The 13,565-nt window shown below is 42.2% G+C and overlaps 1 protein-coding gene across 1 annotated transcript in view; it reads left to right on the top strand.

The window, feature by feature from the left end:
• The window catches only part of CTNNA1 (catenin alpha 1), a 214,369-nt gene that overhangs the window by 44,223 nt on the left and 156,581 nt on the right, over positions 1-13,565 (top strand). The window contains exons 4-5 of the mRNA XM_065555883.1: positions 10,898-11,064; positions 12,388-12,507. Of these exons, the coding sequence (XP_065411955.1) occupies positions 10,898-11,064; positions 12,388-12,507 (287 nt within the window). The remainder of the gene's footprint in view (positions 1-10,897; positions 11,065-12,387; positions 12,508-13,565) is intronic.

Below are 13,565 nucleotides of genomic sequence, written 5' to 3'. Positions count from 1 at the left end.
CCCTCCATCCCCCCTGCTCTGTGGAGATGACATACAGGAGTGGGAGGGCGGGGGGGACACCCTGACATTAGCACCCCTCTTCTCCCCCCGCACAGCAAGCAGGAGGCTCCAAGGCAGAGGGTAGGAGCAGAACACGGCAGTGGGGGGAGGGGGACAGCTCACCTGCCCAGCAATTGATAGCCTGCTGGGTGGCTGCTGCACAGGGAACTTAGGGGAGCTGATGGGGGAACGGGGGGCTGCCGATCTACCCTGGTTCCAAACCCCCACCAGCTAGCTCCAACAGGCTGCTCTTCCTGAAAGCAATGGCCAAAGCTGGTGGCTGCCAAGCAATGTTAAGGGAGCATTTTGCAACTTTAAACGAGCATGTTCTCTAATTGATCAGCAACGTAACCACGAAAAAAGTTAACTGGGACAACGTTAACTGAGTTACTGTAGTTATTAGTGGTGCTGATGAGCTACAAATGGAGCTCTGTGCAAAGGAGGAAGAAATTCCTCAAGCTGTGAGCTAGTTGATCTTTCCACAATATGTTATAGCAGGGATCGGCAATCTTTGGCCCGCGGCCCGCCAGAGTGCCCTGGCAGGCTGGGCCAGTTTGTTTACCTGCTGCGTCCGCAGGTTCAGCCCATCACAGCTTCCGCTGGCCGCGACTAGCCGCTCCAGGCCAATGGGGGGCTGTGGGAAGCAGCATGGGGCAAGGGATGTGCTAGCTTTCCCACAGCCCCCATTGGCCTGGAGCAGTGAGCCGCGGCCAGTGGGAGCTGCGACCAGCCGAACCTGCGGATGCGGCAGGTAAACAAACGCCCCTGGCCCGCCAGGGGCCAAAGGTTGCCAATCCCTATGTTTATAGTGAAAAGCAGTAATGAAGGTTGTCAAACTGCTTCAATATGACTCCCTCCCCCAGTTAACTTTCCAAAACATAGAACTCTTATAGCTGAAATTTTCTGCACCCGAGTCTGAAAGTGACTCTTTGGGAACAAAATTCCTTCAGCTGTGAGCATTCTATAAGGGTGAAATACTACTTTCACTCTTTAAAGTTTCTCCATTTCTCCTTCCTTTCCCACACCATCAACAACTCAAATTAAACTTGATGTATTAGTAGCGCTAATTGGGCTATGGCCACCCACAGATTTAAAAAATATTTATAAAGGTTATCCAAACAATCTTTTCTAATTTTTTCTGAGTGCTTATTGGGCATCTGACTCTCTTGGCCCATCCCACTGAAGTTTTGCACTCCTTCCTTGTGATGTTGCATTGTATATTGCTCTGGCATGGCCACAGGGCTCAACTGTTGGGACAATTTGCATGAAGGAGATTGTTAATCTAGCCTATGTGCACTGTGATAAGTATGCAGAGCAACAACAGCCCTTCAGAAAACTTTTTAGGCAAATAACAGTAAATGTTGGGCTCTTCGTCCCAAAACCTTTTACTACCTTGCTCTTTCTTGTTCCTACAAAATACAGGTATCTCTGCTCTCATTTGTATATTAAATTGTGTAGGGGGAGGCATGTGAAGCAATTGAATGACTTGATATATTGAGAGGTGGGCGTGTATGTGTATATATAACTTTTTAAACTAGTCTGACATCCTTTCTCCAGCAGAATGTGAGATAATCTTATTTTGTTCTGGAGCCGTGAAGATGTTCACTGCAATTTCCTTATGCTCATGCCCTTTTCCTTCCCTGCCAATTTCCCCCAAACATCAAGGTCCAATGTACTTGGGAGGTCTCTCTGCCTGTTAATTTTGCACAACCCCCCCGCCCCCCCCCCCAACTAATGTGATCTGACTTAGTCTTAATTTTGAATTTTTGCTTCACATTGGGAAATCCTTGTTCTCAAAGTGAACAGATGCTGGTTTTCCTTAGCTTGCATTTATATTTCTAAGCATAAATAGCTGAGGTCTCTACAGAGGTAGAACATACAAAAGTCTGACCAAATCCCTGTGTGCTGTTAGTTTGAAATGTTCCTATCTAAATTGCCATCTGACTTTGCTAGCTCTTCATATCTAAGAATATTATAGGGAGCTCTGTCTCTTGAGAATCTGGCTAATATACAGCATGAATATAACTCTCCTGAAGTGATGCTCGTTCACCATAATTGATTTAATTTCTAAACTAACAGGGTTGGTGTTTTGCCTATGTCTGCTGAATGACAGTGCTTTGATTTTTGTTAGGGACAAAATGTTATATTGCGGTCAGTAAACTACATCACCTCCCAATCAAGACTGATATAGAATGGAGAGCTGAATATTAGCATAAAATAGCTCTGGTTCTGTAGCTGAATTAGTGAGCTGTAGTTCTCTATATTGTTGAATGTGCTTCATTAATGCAATATATGGGTCTTTCTTTTACTCTAGAAATGCTGCTGTGCTATGGTAGCTCTGCAATGTAGACACTTTGTGCAGCAATGGGAGAGGTTCTTCGGTTGCTGTAGTAAATACACTTCTCTGAGAGGCGGTGCTAGGTCTTCCATCAACCTAGCAGTGCCTACACCTGGACTTAGATCCGTTTAATTACATTTCCACACGTTTTTTCACACCGCTGAGTGATGTAGTTAAGTTGACCTAACTTTTTAGTGTATACCAGCCCTTAAATGTTTATATTGAATAATAAAATAAGACTGGCTGTAGTGTGAGCCTCCTGGGTTGTCAAGACTATATGCTTCTTTGTAGAGGTCTGTTTGGGCCTAAGTTTAAAGCCTGACCTGAACCTGAACCCAGCCCAGGAGTGTCAAATTGTTTTCATACCCAACACTTATAGGGACTTAATTTTTGCTCCGGGAGCTATGCCCAGAGGTGGGATGGTCTATGCCCAGAGGTGGGATGGTCTATGCCCAGAGGATCAGTGGTGTTTTTGCCCCACAGAAGCTCGGCCTGCGAGAACTGGTGAGGTTGGCCCCTGTAGCGGGGAAGCCACCTCTGTCACAGGGACCAGTGGATCAGCAACTGTTTGTATAGATGCCCTATCTCTGGGATAAGACCAAACAGCTTTGCCACCTTATCCAGAGCATCTGCTTGCCCAGCAGTGCAAGCCCAGGGTTCAGACCTCTGCATGCAGGCCTGGGAGGCTGTCACCCACCACCCCATGCAAAGGAAGGAAAGGGACACCTGTCCCTGATTTTCTTCCAGTTGGCTCAACCTGTCAGCAGCACTGGGATGCTCCTACGTACTGCAATGGTGGTACCATTTCAGCTTCCACTCCCCTTTGAATCAACCACAGTTCCTCTTTGGGGAGTTTGGCAGTGCTACAAAACAATGTCATTCGTCTTCCAGGTACCTTGCTACCAGAGGCAGGGCTGTGATGTCCCCCAGGGATCAGAAGGGCTGGGGAGTGAAGATGGAGTTGAGGGAAGGGGAAGAATATGGGGAGAGAGTTGAGGAGAACAGGACTGTGGGGCAGGGGGAATGGCCGAGGAGGAAGGGCTGAGGAGTAGAGGGGAAAAGCAGAGGAGGATAACCATTAACAGACAAAGTCAGAGGCGGGCTTTAGGAAGTTGGAACCCCATGCACACAGCAGAAAAAAAATGACCAAACCTGAGCCCTTAGAGGGTAGAGTCTTTTCATACCCAAACCCAACACTTGTCACCAGGTCCAGTTGGGTTACAAGGGTCTAGATCTTGGATCCAGCTTATGTTATAACTTAAGTACATCTTTCTGAATGGTCATGGGAGTAAAGCTGATCCTGGATGAACTATATTTTGGTTCACAACCACAATCCATGCTGTTCCTATCCGCTTCTTGTCAGCTTCATTGTAGTCATAAGACCGTTTTGAAATGGCTGCATGCCAGTGAATATCAAAGTGTGTAAGTATTCTGTAGAGAAACCTAGCGCCCTGGGACCGGAAGAGTGATATGAATAAACCTACTTCATCTAAATTGCCAGCTTGGTCCCTATTCCTTAATTATCACTGTGTTTCTAAAATGTTATTTCTGAACTGCCTGTATAAATTATCCTTGCTTTTGTTCACCAGAAACAATGAGAAATAGCTGCTTGTCAGTTACTTGCAGTACTACTACTTCTCTATTCCTGAGCTACTGTCTCTAAAGTAGTGCAGCATTAGTCAGTTGGTTCAATCAGGTTCAGACTACTTAAGTGTTAGGTAAAATGTGATCAGCAGTGTCAACTTGGTTCTGTAATCCTATAACTTTGAGTAGTATGTAATAGATAGGTTTATCTTCAGTAGTGCTTACGAATCTATCAGAAAAAACTTTAAATAAAACCAAACCCTATGATCCAGTGGTTCTCAACCTGCGGCCCAGTCAGCACATAGCTGCGGCTCATGTGACATTCTCAGGATCATAGAAGTAGTATTGGATGCAGTCCACAATGGTAAATAAGTTGAGAACCACTTCTCTGATTTATAACTTTAGATCTAGCTAATGTAATTCTAAAACTTTAAAAATGACCTTGAAACTCCAATCTAAGCTACAACACTTCTCCTAAAAAGGAGGTAGGTTCTTTGACCATTCTGGCTGGTGGATATAAGGGAACTGAAGAGGGGATGGTAACTTTATATCTTCTGTTAGTAGAATGTTGGGCTCAAGGGATATGGATGTGCCTTCTAAATGGTTCTGTGAAGATAATGTAGTTGAAAAAACGACTGCTATGGTAAGCAATCCTGTAACTAACTAGCTTCTGAAAGGAACTGGTTAATAACACTACTCCCATTGAGAGCATATTCAACTAAACATTTTACTTGTGAATGAAGCTATTCTGAAACTGAACAACAGGACAGATCACGTAACAAAATAAAACAAATCCTCAATTTCCCTTGGTACATCAGAGTGATACAGTTTAGGAAGAGACTAAGGTAGAAAATTTCAAAGGGACAGTTGTCCAAATCCCCATGGAAACTTAATGGGAGTTAGGTGCCTAATTCCTTTAAACTGTTTCAGAAAGCTCAGATAGAGCTCTTATGGTTTAAGCAAACAGATTCTAGTTACTTCCTGAGATATCACAAATTTGTAAGGGCCTCTGCTCACTTTTTGCAGGAAATAAACCAGTGTGATTAATACTGTCACTTGTAGCCAACCAGGTTTGGGAGTTCTCAAATTTTTCTGGCTTATTTTGAAGTGTGACTGTTTTTCTAAAGAGCCTGTAAACATCTGTCTGATCAAGCCAGGCCACGGACATTTCTTTAGAACCAACTATGAAATCCTTATTGTCTCTACCCCTCAAGGAAGGCTCAATGAGGAATGGACAGAATTCCATAATTATCAACTTGCATTTTGTAGGCATGGAAAAAGTGAGTAATCAGGAGTTTTGAACAAAAGGTGGTAGCTTGGCAAGCTGCAATAGAAGATCTTTCAGATATAGGGGACAGCATGGAAAGCCTCTTACTCAGTTGAACTGAGCATTGAGGGTGGTATCAGTGGCAAGATGTGGGGCTGGGTGTGTACATTGGGGTGGAGCTATACAGATGGGGCCTCTGATATCAATCTTCTATCCTGGCCTTCAAGTGGTGGAGAATAGGTAGCCCGTGGAACAGATTGGGGTTGGGGGGGGGAGGTGAAGGACATGAACAGTCTGACGAGAGAGGAATATGGAGTGTGAGAGGAGGAGCCGTGGGGTGTGCAGTAATCAAGGTGGGGGATAATTGGAGCATAGTTTGAGTTTTTAGTGGTGACAAAGCCCTTTGAAAGATATAGATAGATATATTTTTTTTAAATTACAATCAGAGGAATGGCCCTTTACTTCACAACTAACTTGTTAGCTTGCTATTTTAAAAACAAAATCCCTTCTCCCCATGCTCTTAACCTTTCTAGCTAACATCTGAAGCCTGGTGCAGTGTTAGTTTTAGAAGTCAACCGTCTTGAGTGGGGAATGAGTGAAGTGGACACTGCTGCCTTTTTTTGTATTGAATTTTAGCAACTCAGTCCATTTAGAATAGTGAGAGGAGAAGTATGGATCCTATATTTGGTTCTGACAAGTACATTTAAATGTATTCACTTTACCATACTTTATGCCTACACTTAGTGAAATCCAAAGGAGCATTTTGAATGGCGCATATTTCTTCAAAGACCAGGCACAGGATGAATGCAAAGGAAAGAAATCCTGACTGTTATGATTTACGATAACCAATGATTTTGTCATTTACTTGCATCAGAGATACATGCTCTTAAATTTCTTCCATACCATACCATCCATTCAAAAAAAGACCACCTAACATTTGGTAGATCTCGTACACAAGTTCTTGCTCTCTACTTTTTTCCTCCATTTAAGAGATTGTTACTTAAGCTCTTCAGTTTTTCTATAAAGGCTAAAATAAGTCTTGCTAGTGGGCCATACTATGAAAGCTTGAATGTAACTGCACATCTTAATGTTGAGACTAAAATATGTAATGTTGAGACTGAAATATGCTTAGGTCAGAGTTAATGCTTTCATGCATACATAGTGAGACTGATTTCTTCCCAGCCCTGAAAGTCCCCTGCAGGACTCAAATTGGGTGAAATTTGTCCCCCTAGATATTTAAATAATAATGCTAAATCTGCAACCCTTATGTCAAGATGGCATAACTAGTGTGTGTGTGTGTGTGTGTGTGTGTGTGTGTGTGTGGCAGTCCCGTGAGAAATATACCCCTCCCCCCAATCAGTTTTTACCTCCTTGTTGCTTTACAAAAACACTAGATGAAGCAATTGTGTTTGACATAGGAGACAAACAGAGAATTAGCTTGCTTAAACTTCTTAGCTGCCTACTGCAGGGGTTTTTGCACCTTTTGAAGTAAGTTTGTACTGGCTGCTTTTGGAGCTGCAGGATACCAAACTAGATTGACCAGTGATCCAATACGGTTTTGCAATTCCTATGTCTCAACTTTAGATTTATTTCTATCCTTAACATCTCCAGTTGGAAATGCTGTAACTGGGCAGCTGTAGCTTGATATTTGGAATTTGGTTTTGTTTTACAAAAACTCCAAGATGCTTCATGTGGCAAAACACTGAAAGCAGCATATTGCTCATCTTAAATATGGTTGTGAAGAACTCAGTGGTACCTCATTCTCCGTAGTGATCAGACAGCATCCTATTCTTGGGACCATTCTGTGTGGGTGTGAGCAGGGGTGGCAGTTGAATGCCTTGATGTAAGATCTAATAGCCCACTTATTCAAGAGAGATGTCCAACCTTACATCATTTAATGAAATATCTAAGTTTAACTTTAAAGATTCAATTCCAAAGAACTGCTTACCATTTGGAGACACTTCCCAGGATATAACACTACTGAACTTCATAGAGTTCAGAATTAAACTAATTCTAAGCTTTTTAGTCTCAAGACTTTTTTTTTTGTACACATTCCTACAAGTTAAACTCTTATCAGTTACTGATTTTTTTTTTTTTTTTTTTGATTTTTTTTTTTCTTTAGTAGCCATGTCAAGGAATAACTGATTAAGCGCCTGTCTGAGAAAATTTTATTTGGGTTAGATTACTATTGCTACATCTTCACTATGAAAACTCAGTATACTATTCCAAGTTCTGTATCCTAGACTCATGGGCTGAAATCCTGGCCCCACTGAAGTCTGAGACTTGTCACAGACTTCTGTGGGACCCAGGAGTTCACCAGACTTTGAAGTTCTTCTGGAAGACAATCAGTTGCAAGAGCACTGAGCATCCTTTCTGCCCGCCCTAAACTTTTAACACTCCCCTCACCCCCCACCCTTCAAATTTGCAAAAATAAGCCAGACCTATATTTTAGGTATGATTATCAATCTCTAAAGCTCTTCTGTCCCCTACCATTCCCCAAAATTCATACATGGTTTATAAAGCTGCCTATGCCAATTTTGGGGTACCGATCACCTCATACATCCAAGTTTAGCAATTGGCTTAGTGTTTAACCATTTATTGTACATTCTGGGATCCAACCCCTGGGACTAACGGTCACTGATTTTTAAGTCTACGGAACAGAATGTCCATGGTGGTTCTAAATCAACTGACTGCACCAACATATGGCAATATGAAGTACTAGTGCACTGGGGAAAGCACACTTGGTCAACCTCATAAAAGCTCCTATAAACTTTGTGGATATAGAAAATAAAAATCCTCAGTCTTAACTAAATGTCAGAGAATTCTGAGTTCTTTGTTAAAGTTAACTGATGTAAAATGAAGTTTTATATAGAGTCATAAAGCTTTCATGTGTACTGAATATCTTTTCTATAAATGACTTGTGTTAAATGAAGCAACGTTTGATACTCTTTTTGATTCCCAAGTAACTGTTCTCTTAACTCAAATGTAATGAAAAGTAGAGGCTGTTTTAGAAACACCTCCCTGAACATTCACAATTACATGTTCTTTCTGTGGCAGTTATAACAATTAAATATGTGGAAGAGTGATACTATATTAGGAAAATTCACAGCACCTTTAGGTGTCTTATGATTTATCACCTGGAAATAGACTAGCACATTTTCTGCTGATCCCCAGTGATCCACAGGCCAGTGTCTGAGAATCTCTGGCAGACTCTGAACTGAAGCAAATGTAGGGGCTTGAGGAAAGGAGGACAGTTGAGATCTTGAAATACTAAGCAATCCAAGAATTGCTTTTATCCCTCATGATTCCAAAAGTATTTTTGTGATCTACTTCACTGCAGGTAGTGTGCAGCACTGGGAGAGAAATCTAAATGAGACTACTTGCTCCTCTTAATGTGGACGAACTGACTCTTTCACACTTTTGAATGGTCATGAAGTCAAACTGAATGAGGGTGTCTAATCACGCAAGTGGCTCTTGCCTTTGCATTGTAATAAGATACCAGCTGAAGTTCAGATTTGTTTTACTTAACAAGTGAGATCCATAGACTACAGTTCAAAAAGTACAGTAGGAATATCACAGTATAATTGTGTCTTCACTAGGCAACTTGTTTGCATCATTTTTTTTATCTTTATACTGTGAACCACTTTGTAACATATTTGGTGTAAATATCAAAACATTTTGGGGTTTTAACTTCCCTGTGGAGGTAGTTTATAAGCAGCTTTACATCAGTATGATATAATACCCAACATACAAAGTAAAAACACTTTCTACTGCTATCTTGTGAAAAGGAATTGAGATACTTTTTAACAATAAGCCGTGTGGTACATCTTCAGGACCATTCACAGTTTAACTTCTAACAATATTTTCTGCTCTGTTTGAGGCAATGTTTTGTGGCTAGCATTGAAAATAGCCAGGATACCTCCTTTTGCTTCAGTGGGAAACTTCAACTGCCTAAACTGGTGGTATTTTTATAAGGACTATAAATAGCCACACTGGGTCTTGACTGAGAGATCCAAGCACCTAGCTGTCGTATTTGGATTCTAGGTATTTAAAAGTAGAAAGCTTGGGCACGGAGTCTGCCTCACATAGCCTCTTTCTAGAACGATATACAGGCACCCCCTGGGTTACGCAAATCCGACTTATGCAAATCCGCACTTACAGAAAAAGTTCCGTAAGCTAGAAATAGTGGTGTGGGGTTTTTTTTGGTTTGGTTGGTTTTTTTTGGGTGTAATTGTTGGGTATACTGTACGTTCCCAACTTATGCAAAATTTGAGTTACGCAAGGCGTTACGGAACGTTTATGTACGACTGGGAGCGTCTGTATATACAGGTTTGAGAGATTGTGGTTAAAAACACTGGAAGTTGCTGGAGACTACATTTGATCTATGTTAAGTTTGGTGAAGCTGAATTTAATAGCGGCACCAGTGGGATTGTTGCAGAAATTCCCTAGGGGTAGGCCCTGCTGTACCTTTCTTCTTTGTAGATGAAAGATGCACAGGTTGGTGGGATACAAGAGCCAAATTAAAGTTTTTGTTCGAGGAACTTCAGTTCTGTGTTTCCAGGTAATTAATATAATTGTTTTTTTCAAAACCTAGACCCTTGTCTACACTACAGGTTACTTTGGTATAATTTTGGTTGCTCAGGAGTATGGATAATCCACACCACTGAGCATTGTAAGTTATACTGACCTAAGTGCGGGTCCGGACAGCATTATGTCAGCTTCTCCTGCCTTCATAGTTACCGCATCTTTCCCGTCGGCTTTGAGTGTCTCCACCACAAGTGTTACAGTGGCGTAGCCACATCGGTGCAGCTTTACCGATGTAAGTGCTTTACTGTAGATGTAGCCCTAGCATTAACTGGAAACCAGGAAATTTATACTCCTGTCTCCTTCTCTCCCCATCCCCCATTTCCCCCTCCCCCCTGGGTTTTTCTTCAGAGATAGTCAACTTGAAATCGAGCCAACTAGTTTCAGATATTATATTCTACTTTTAAAACAACACTTCCTTGTGTGGATTTTAAATGTTTTATCCCTTGTTGCTGTGTGAAAAACCCATGCAATCATGGGACTCTGACTATACACACAGAATTTGAAAGATTAGAGAAAAATGTCTCTTCTCTGCTTCACTTTGTTTATTCAAATGCTTAGTAATCTTGGCTGTAAGTTGCAGCAATTTAAGGGAGTGAAATTTCCACAAGTGTATTTAAGTTCACTGTAACCCTTCAAGTTATTGTAAGCATATTTAAACATGATTAGAGGCTTCATGTTGTGTGATGTCTGCAAGCTTTGTAAGTTGAACCCTTGCCATACCTTCTTTACTGATGCTTTTAGCGTGCTTGCTGAAACTTTGGTAATTCCTTCCCCCCCATCCCAAGGTTCTAGTTCCTCTAATTTGAAACAAAGGCTAAAACTGAACTTCGGTGCAAAATCTATGAATCTAGTGTTTTAGTGACATTTTTAATGCTTCCTGTCCACACTGGGAAGAGTGAAGTGTAGGTACCTTCAGTTTTATAGTAATCACTGGATGTAGTAACCCAGGAGTGAACACTTTCTGATACTTTCTAAGATTGAACTCATTCAAATAAATTCCTTATCTTTCAAAGTGTAATTCTGAAATGAAGTATGTAACATTCTAAACCTGAGAAAAGACATTCTTGCTGATATTTGTGCAGGTGACTCAATGAAGAGTGCCTCAGGAGAGTTTGCAGATGACCCCTGCTCCTCAGTGAAACGTGGGAACATGGTACGAGCAGCTCGTGCTCTCCTGTCTGCTGTTACCCGGCTGCTTATCTTGGCTGACATGGCGGATGTCTACAAGCTACTTGTTCAGCTTAAAGTTGTAAGTGTGGTTTTTCATCTATAACTCAGTATTTCATTTTCCATCGTCCAACATATGTTAGGCTTATTCTGACAAGCTGTCTTTTTTTTGTGTGTGTGTGTGTATTGTCCCTACAACTAGTCTGTTCTTCTGCTCCCAAGTCTGTTGCTCCCAATGCAAACTGGGTCTGTGTTTTAATGGGTGTGCCGACCCATAATACCATATGTACATGATAGTGTTAATGTTGCTTTATCATACTGGGCTCTGGAATTGCCTTTTTAAATACAGAAAAATATGTGGAAGCATGTTACTTGGAGGAAAAACCTATTAGAAAAAGCTGCCCCAACTTAATCTACTAGCTTTCAAGTACCATATAAACTTGTTCATAAGCCGAATTTTTTTTAGTAAAAGGAAGCACCAGAGAAGGGGGTCGGCTTATGAACGGGTATAGAGAGGGAGAGGTGGGACACAGCCCCTTCCCCCAACAGTGGGAGCAAGGAGAGGCAGCATAGTCAGCAGAGGCAGAAGGGAAGAGGCGGGGCCAGAGTCTCTCTGCTTCTGGCCACACTGCTCTCCCCCCCATCCTCCGAAGCAGCTGCAGCTCCAGGGCTGGCAGGCTGCAGCCATGCTGCTTGGCCCCGCCCCCTAGAGCAGGCTGTGGCCGCACCGCCTGGCCCGCTGGAGCATGCTGCAGCTGTGCCACCCGGCCTAGCCCGCTGGAACGTGCTGTGGCCGCGCCTCCCGGTCTGTCCTGCCAGAGCAGGCTGCGGCCGCGTTGCCCAGCCTGCCGGAGCAGCTCCAGCCAGGCCAGAGACATCCTCCCCAGAGAAGGTGGGAAGGGATGGGATGGGATGGGGAGAGTGTGGGGATCCTGGCCTAGAGGTGGGGTCATGTGGGGGGTGATCACAAGGGTTACTCCCCTGACTCCCAGCTCCTCTCCCTCCCTCCCCCCCCCCCCCCCCAAATTTCCCCACCAGTTGCTGTCCCGACCCATCAGGGTAAGCAGCTGGTGCGCCAGGACACTGTTTATCTCGAGCGTCCGCAGGCACGGAGGTAAACCTAACCATATTGGCTCAACAGCGGTTTATCCTGGTGGCCCAGGAGCCAAAGTTTGCTGACCCCTGAATTATAGGGTCGGCTTATGAACGGGTTATACAAATTTCCCATTTTTACTTACCTATATTGGGGGGGGAGGGGCAGCTTATAAATGAACCGGCTTATGATCGAGTATATACGGTATACCTGAAGTTTAAAAAATAACTGCTTGTTAAAGTGAGCTATAAAATGTCTTGGATTTTTCTGCAAATTGTACACTGGATGGTAAAAATATCTACACTCTTGTAGGTGGAAGAAGGTATCCTGAAATTAAAAAATGCTGGTACTGAACAGGATTTAGGAATACAATACAAAGCGCTCAAACCAGAAGTGGATAAGCTTAATATAATGGCAGCCAAAAGACAGCAGGTACAGTAACAGTACTTTTTTTGTTTGGTCTTCAGTGTCTTAGCTCTCTTTCCCACCCACCCCCACAAAAAAACAAACGAACAAAAAAACCGAACAAAACAAAACCACCTTTCGGAAACATGACTGGGCCCCTCTGCATGACTTCTAAGCCCAAGGCATTACTAATAAACATTGCATGTTCTGTTGGTTGCTATGCAATGCACCCACAGTGTTCAAAAATTGAATCTGCATTCTAGTAAGAACTCTGTTCAGATGTAGTATAGTACTTATTATAATGAATTTATAGACAAATACATTTCTTTTTAATGGAACAGGCACTAATGCAACATTTTTCCCCCTGCTTGTGGTCTCTCCCCCTCGAACCCCCCCTTCCAGTGTTAGGGACTTGATTTTAAATTTAAGTTGAGAGATGCAAATGTATGGTTCCCACAGCAACTGTAACTTGGCAACATTGCACAATCTTAATGCCTTAACATTTTGGTACTTCTGTACAAAACAATACATATAAGTAAGGGAGTAGAATTATGTTTCCTGATAAGTAATAACACTGAGTTTCTGAGTGTATAGTCTAAACCACAGTGTTGCATTAATATTAGGTATTTGCATTTATTTAGGGTGTTTGTTTTGGATTGTCTCATTACCTTGAGCAAATAAACGCTTCAGCAATCTCGCCACTATTTTCTATGCAGCCTCCTTTAAAGAACTTTTTGGGGGGAGGGGTAGTCAATATCTGTACCTCTGACTAACTTGGTGAACTCTGGCTTGATCTTAAATGTGTGTCGATTTTGATATGCTTAATGCTTTTGCTGTCATGACTCATTCCTATAGATAAATAAATGTCAGTTACATTGAAAAGTAAAGATGGGTGAATAGTCTTATCAGTTTGAAATGGTGTGGTCTTTCTAAATTAACTATTTCATTAATGTTCGTGCTATTTGTATGAAGTAAAACTTCTAGCATATCACTGACACACTCTTATTCTAGCTTCCTTTATATGAATAGACAATTGGATAATGCCTATTTTAAAAATGTAATTAGTGAAGTGCAAGACATTTTGC

The sequence above is a fragment of the Chrysemys picta genome, chromosome 8 (genome assembly GCF_011386835.1).
Source record: "Chrysemys picta bellii isolate R12L10 chromosome 8, ASM1138683v2, whole genome shotgun sequence".
Classification (NCBI taxonomy): domain Eukaryota; kingdom Metazoa; phylum Chordata; order Testudines; family Emydidae; genus Chrysemys; species Chrysemys picta.
This window is presented reverse-complemented; position numbering and strand designations above follow the sequence as displayed.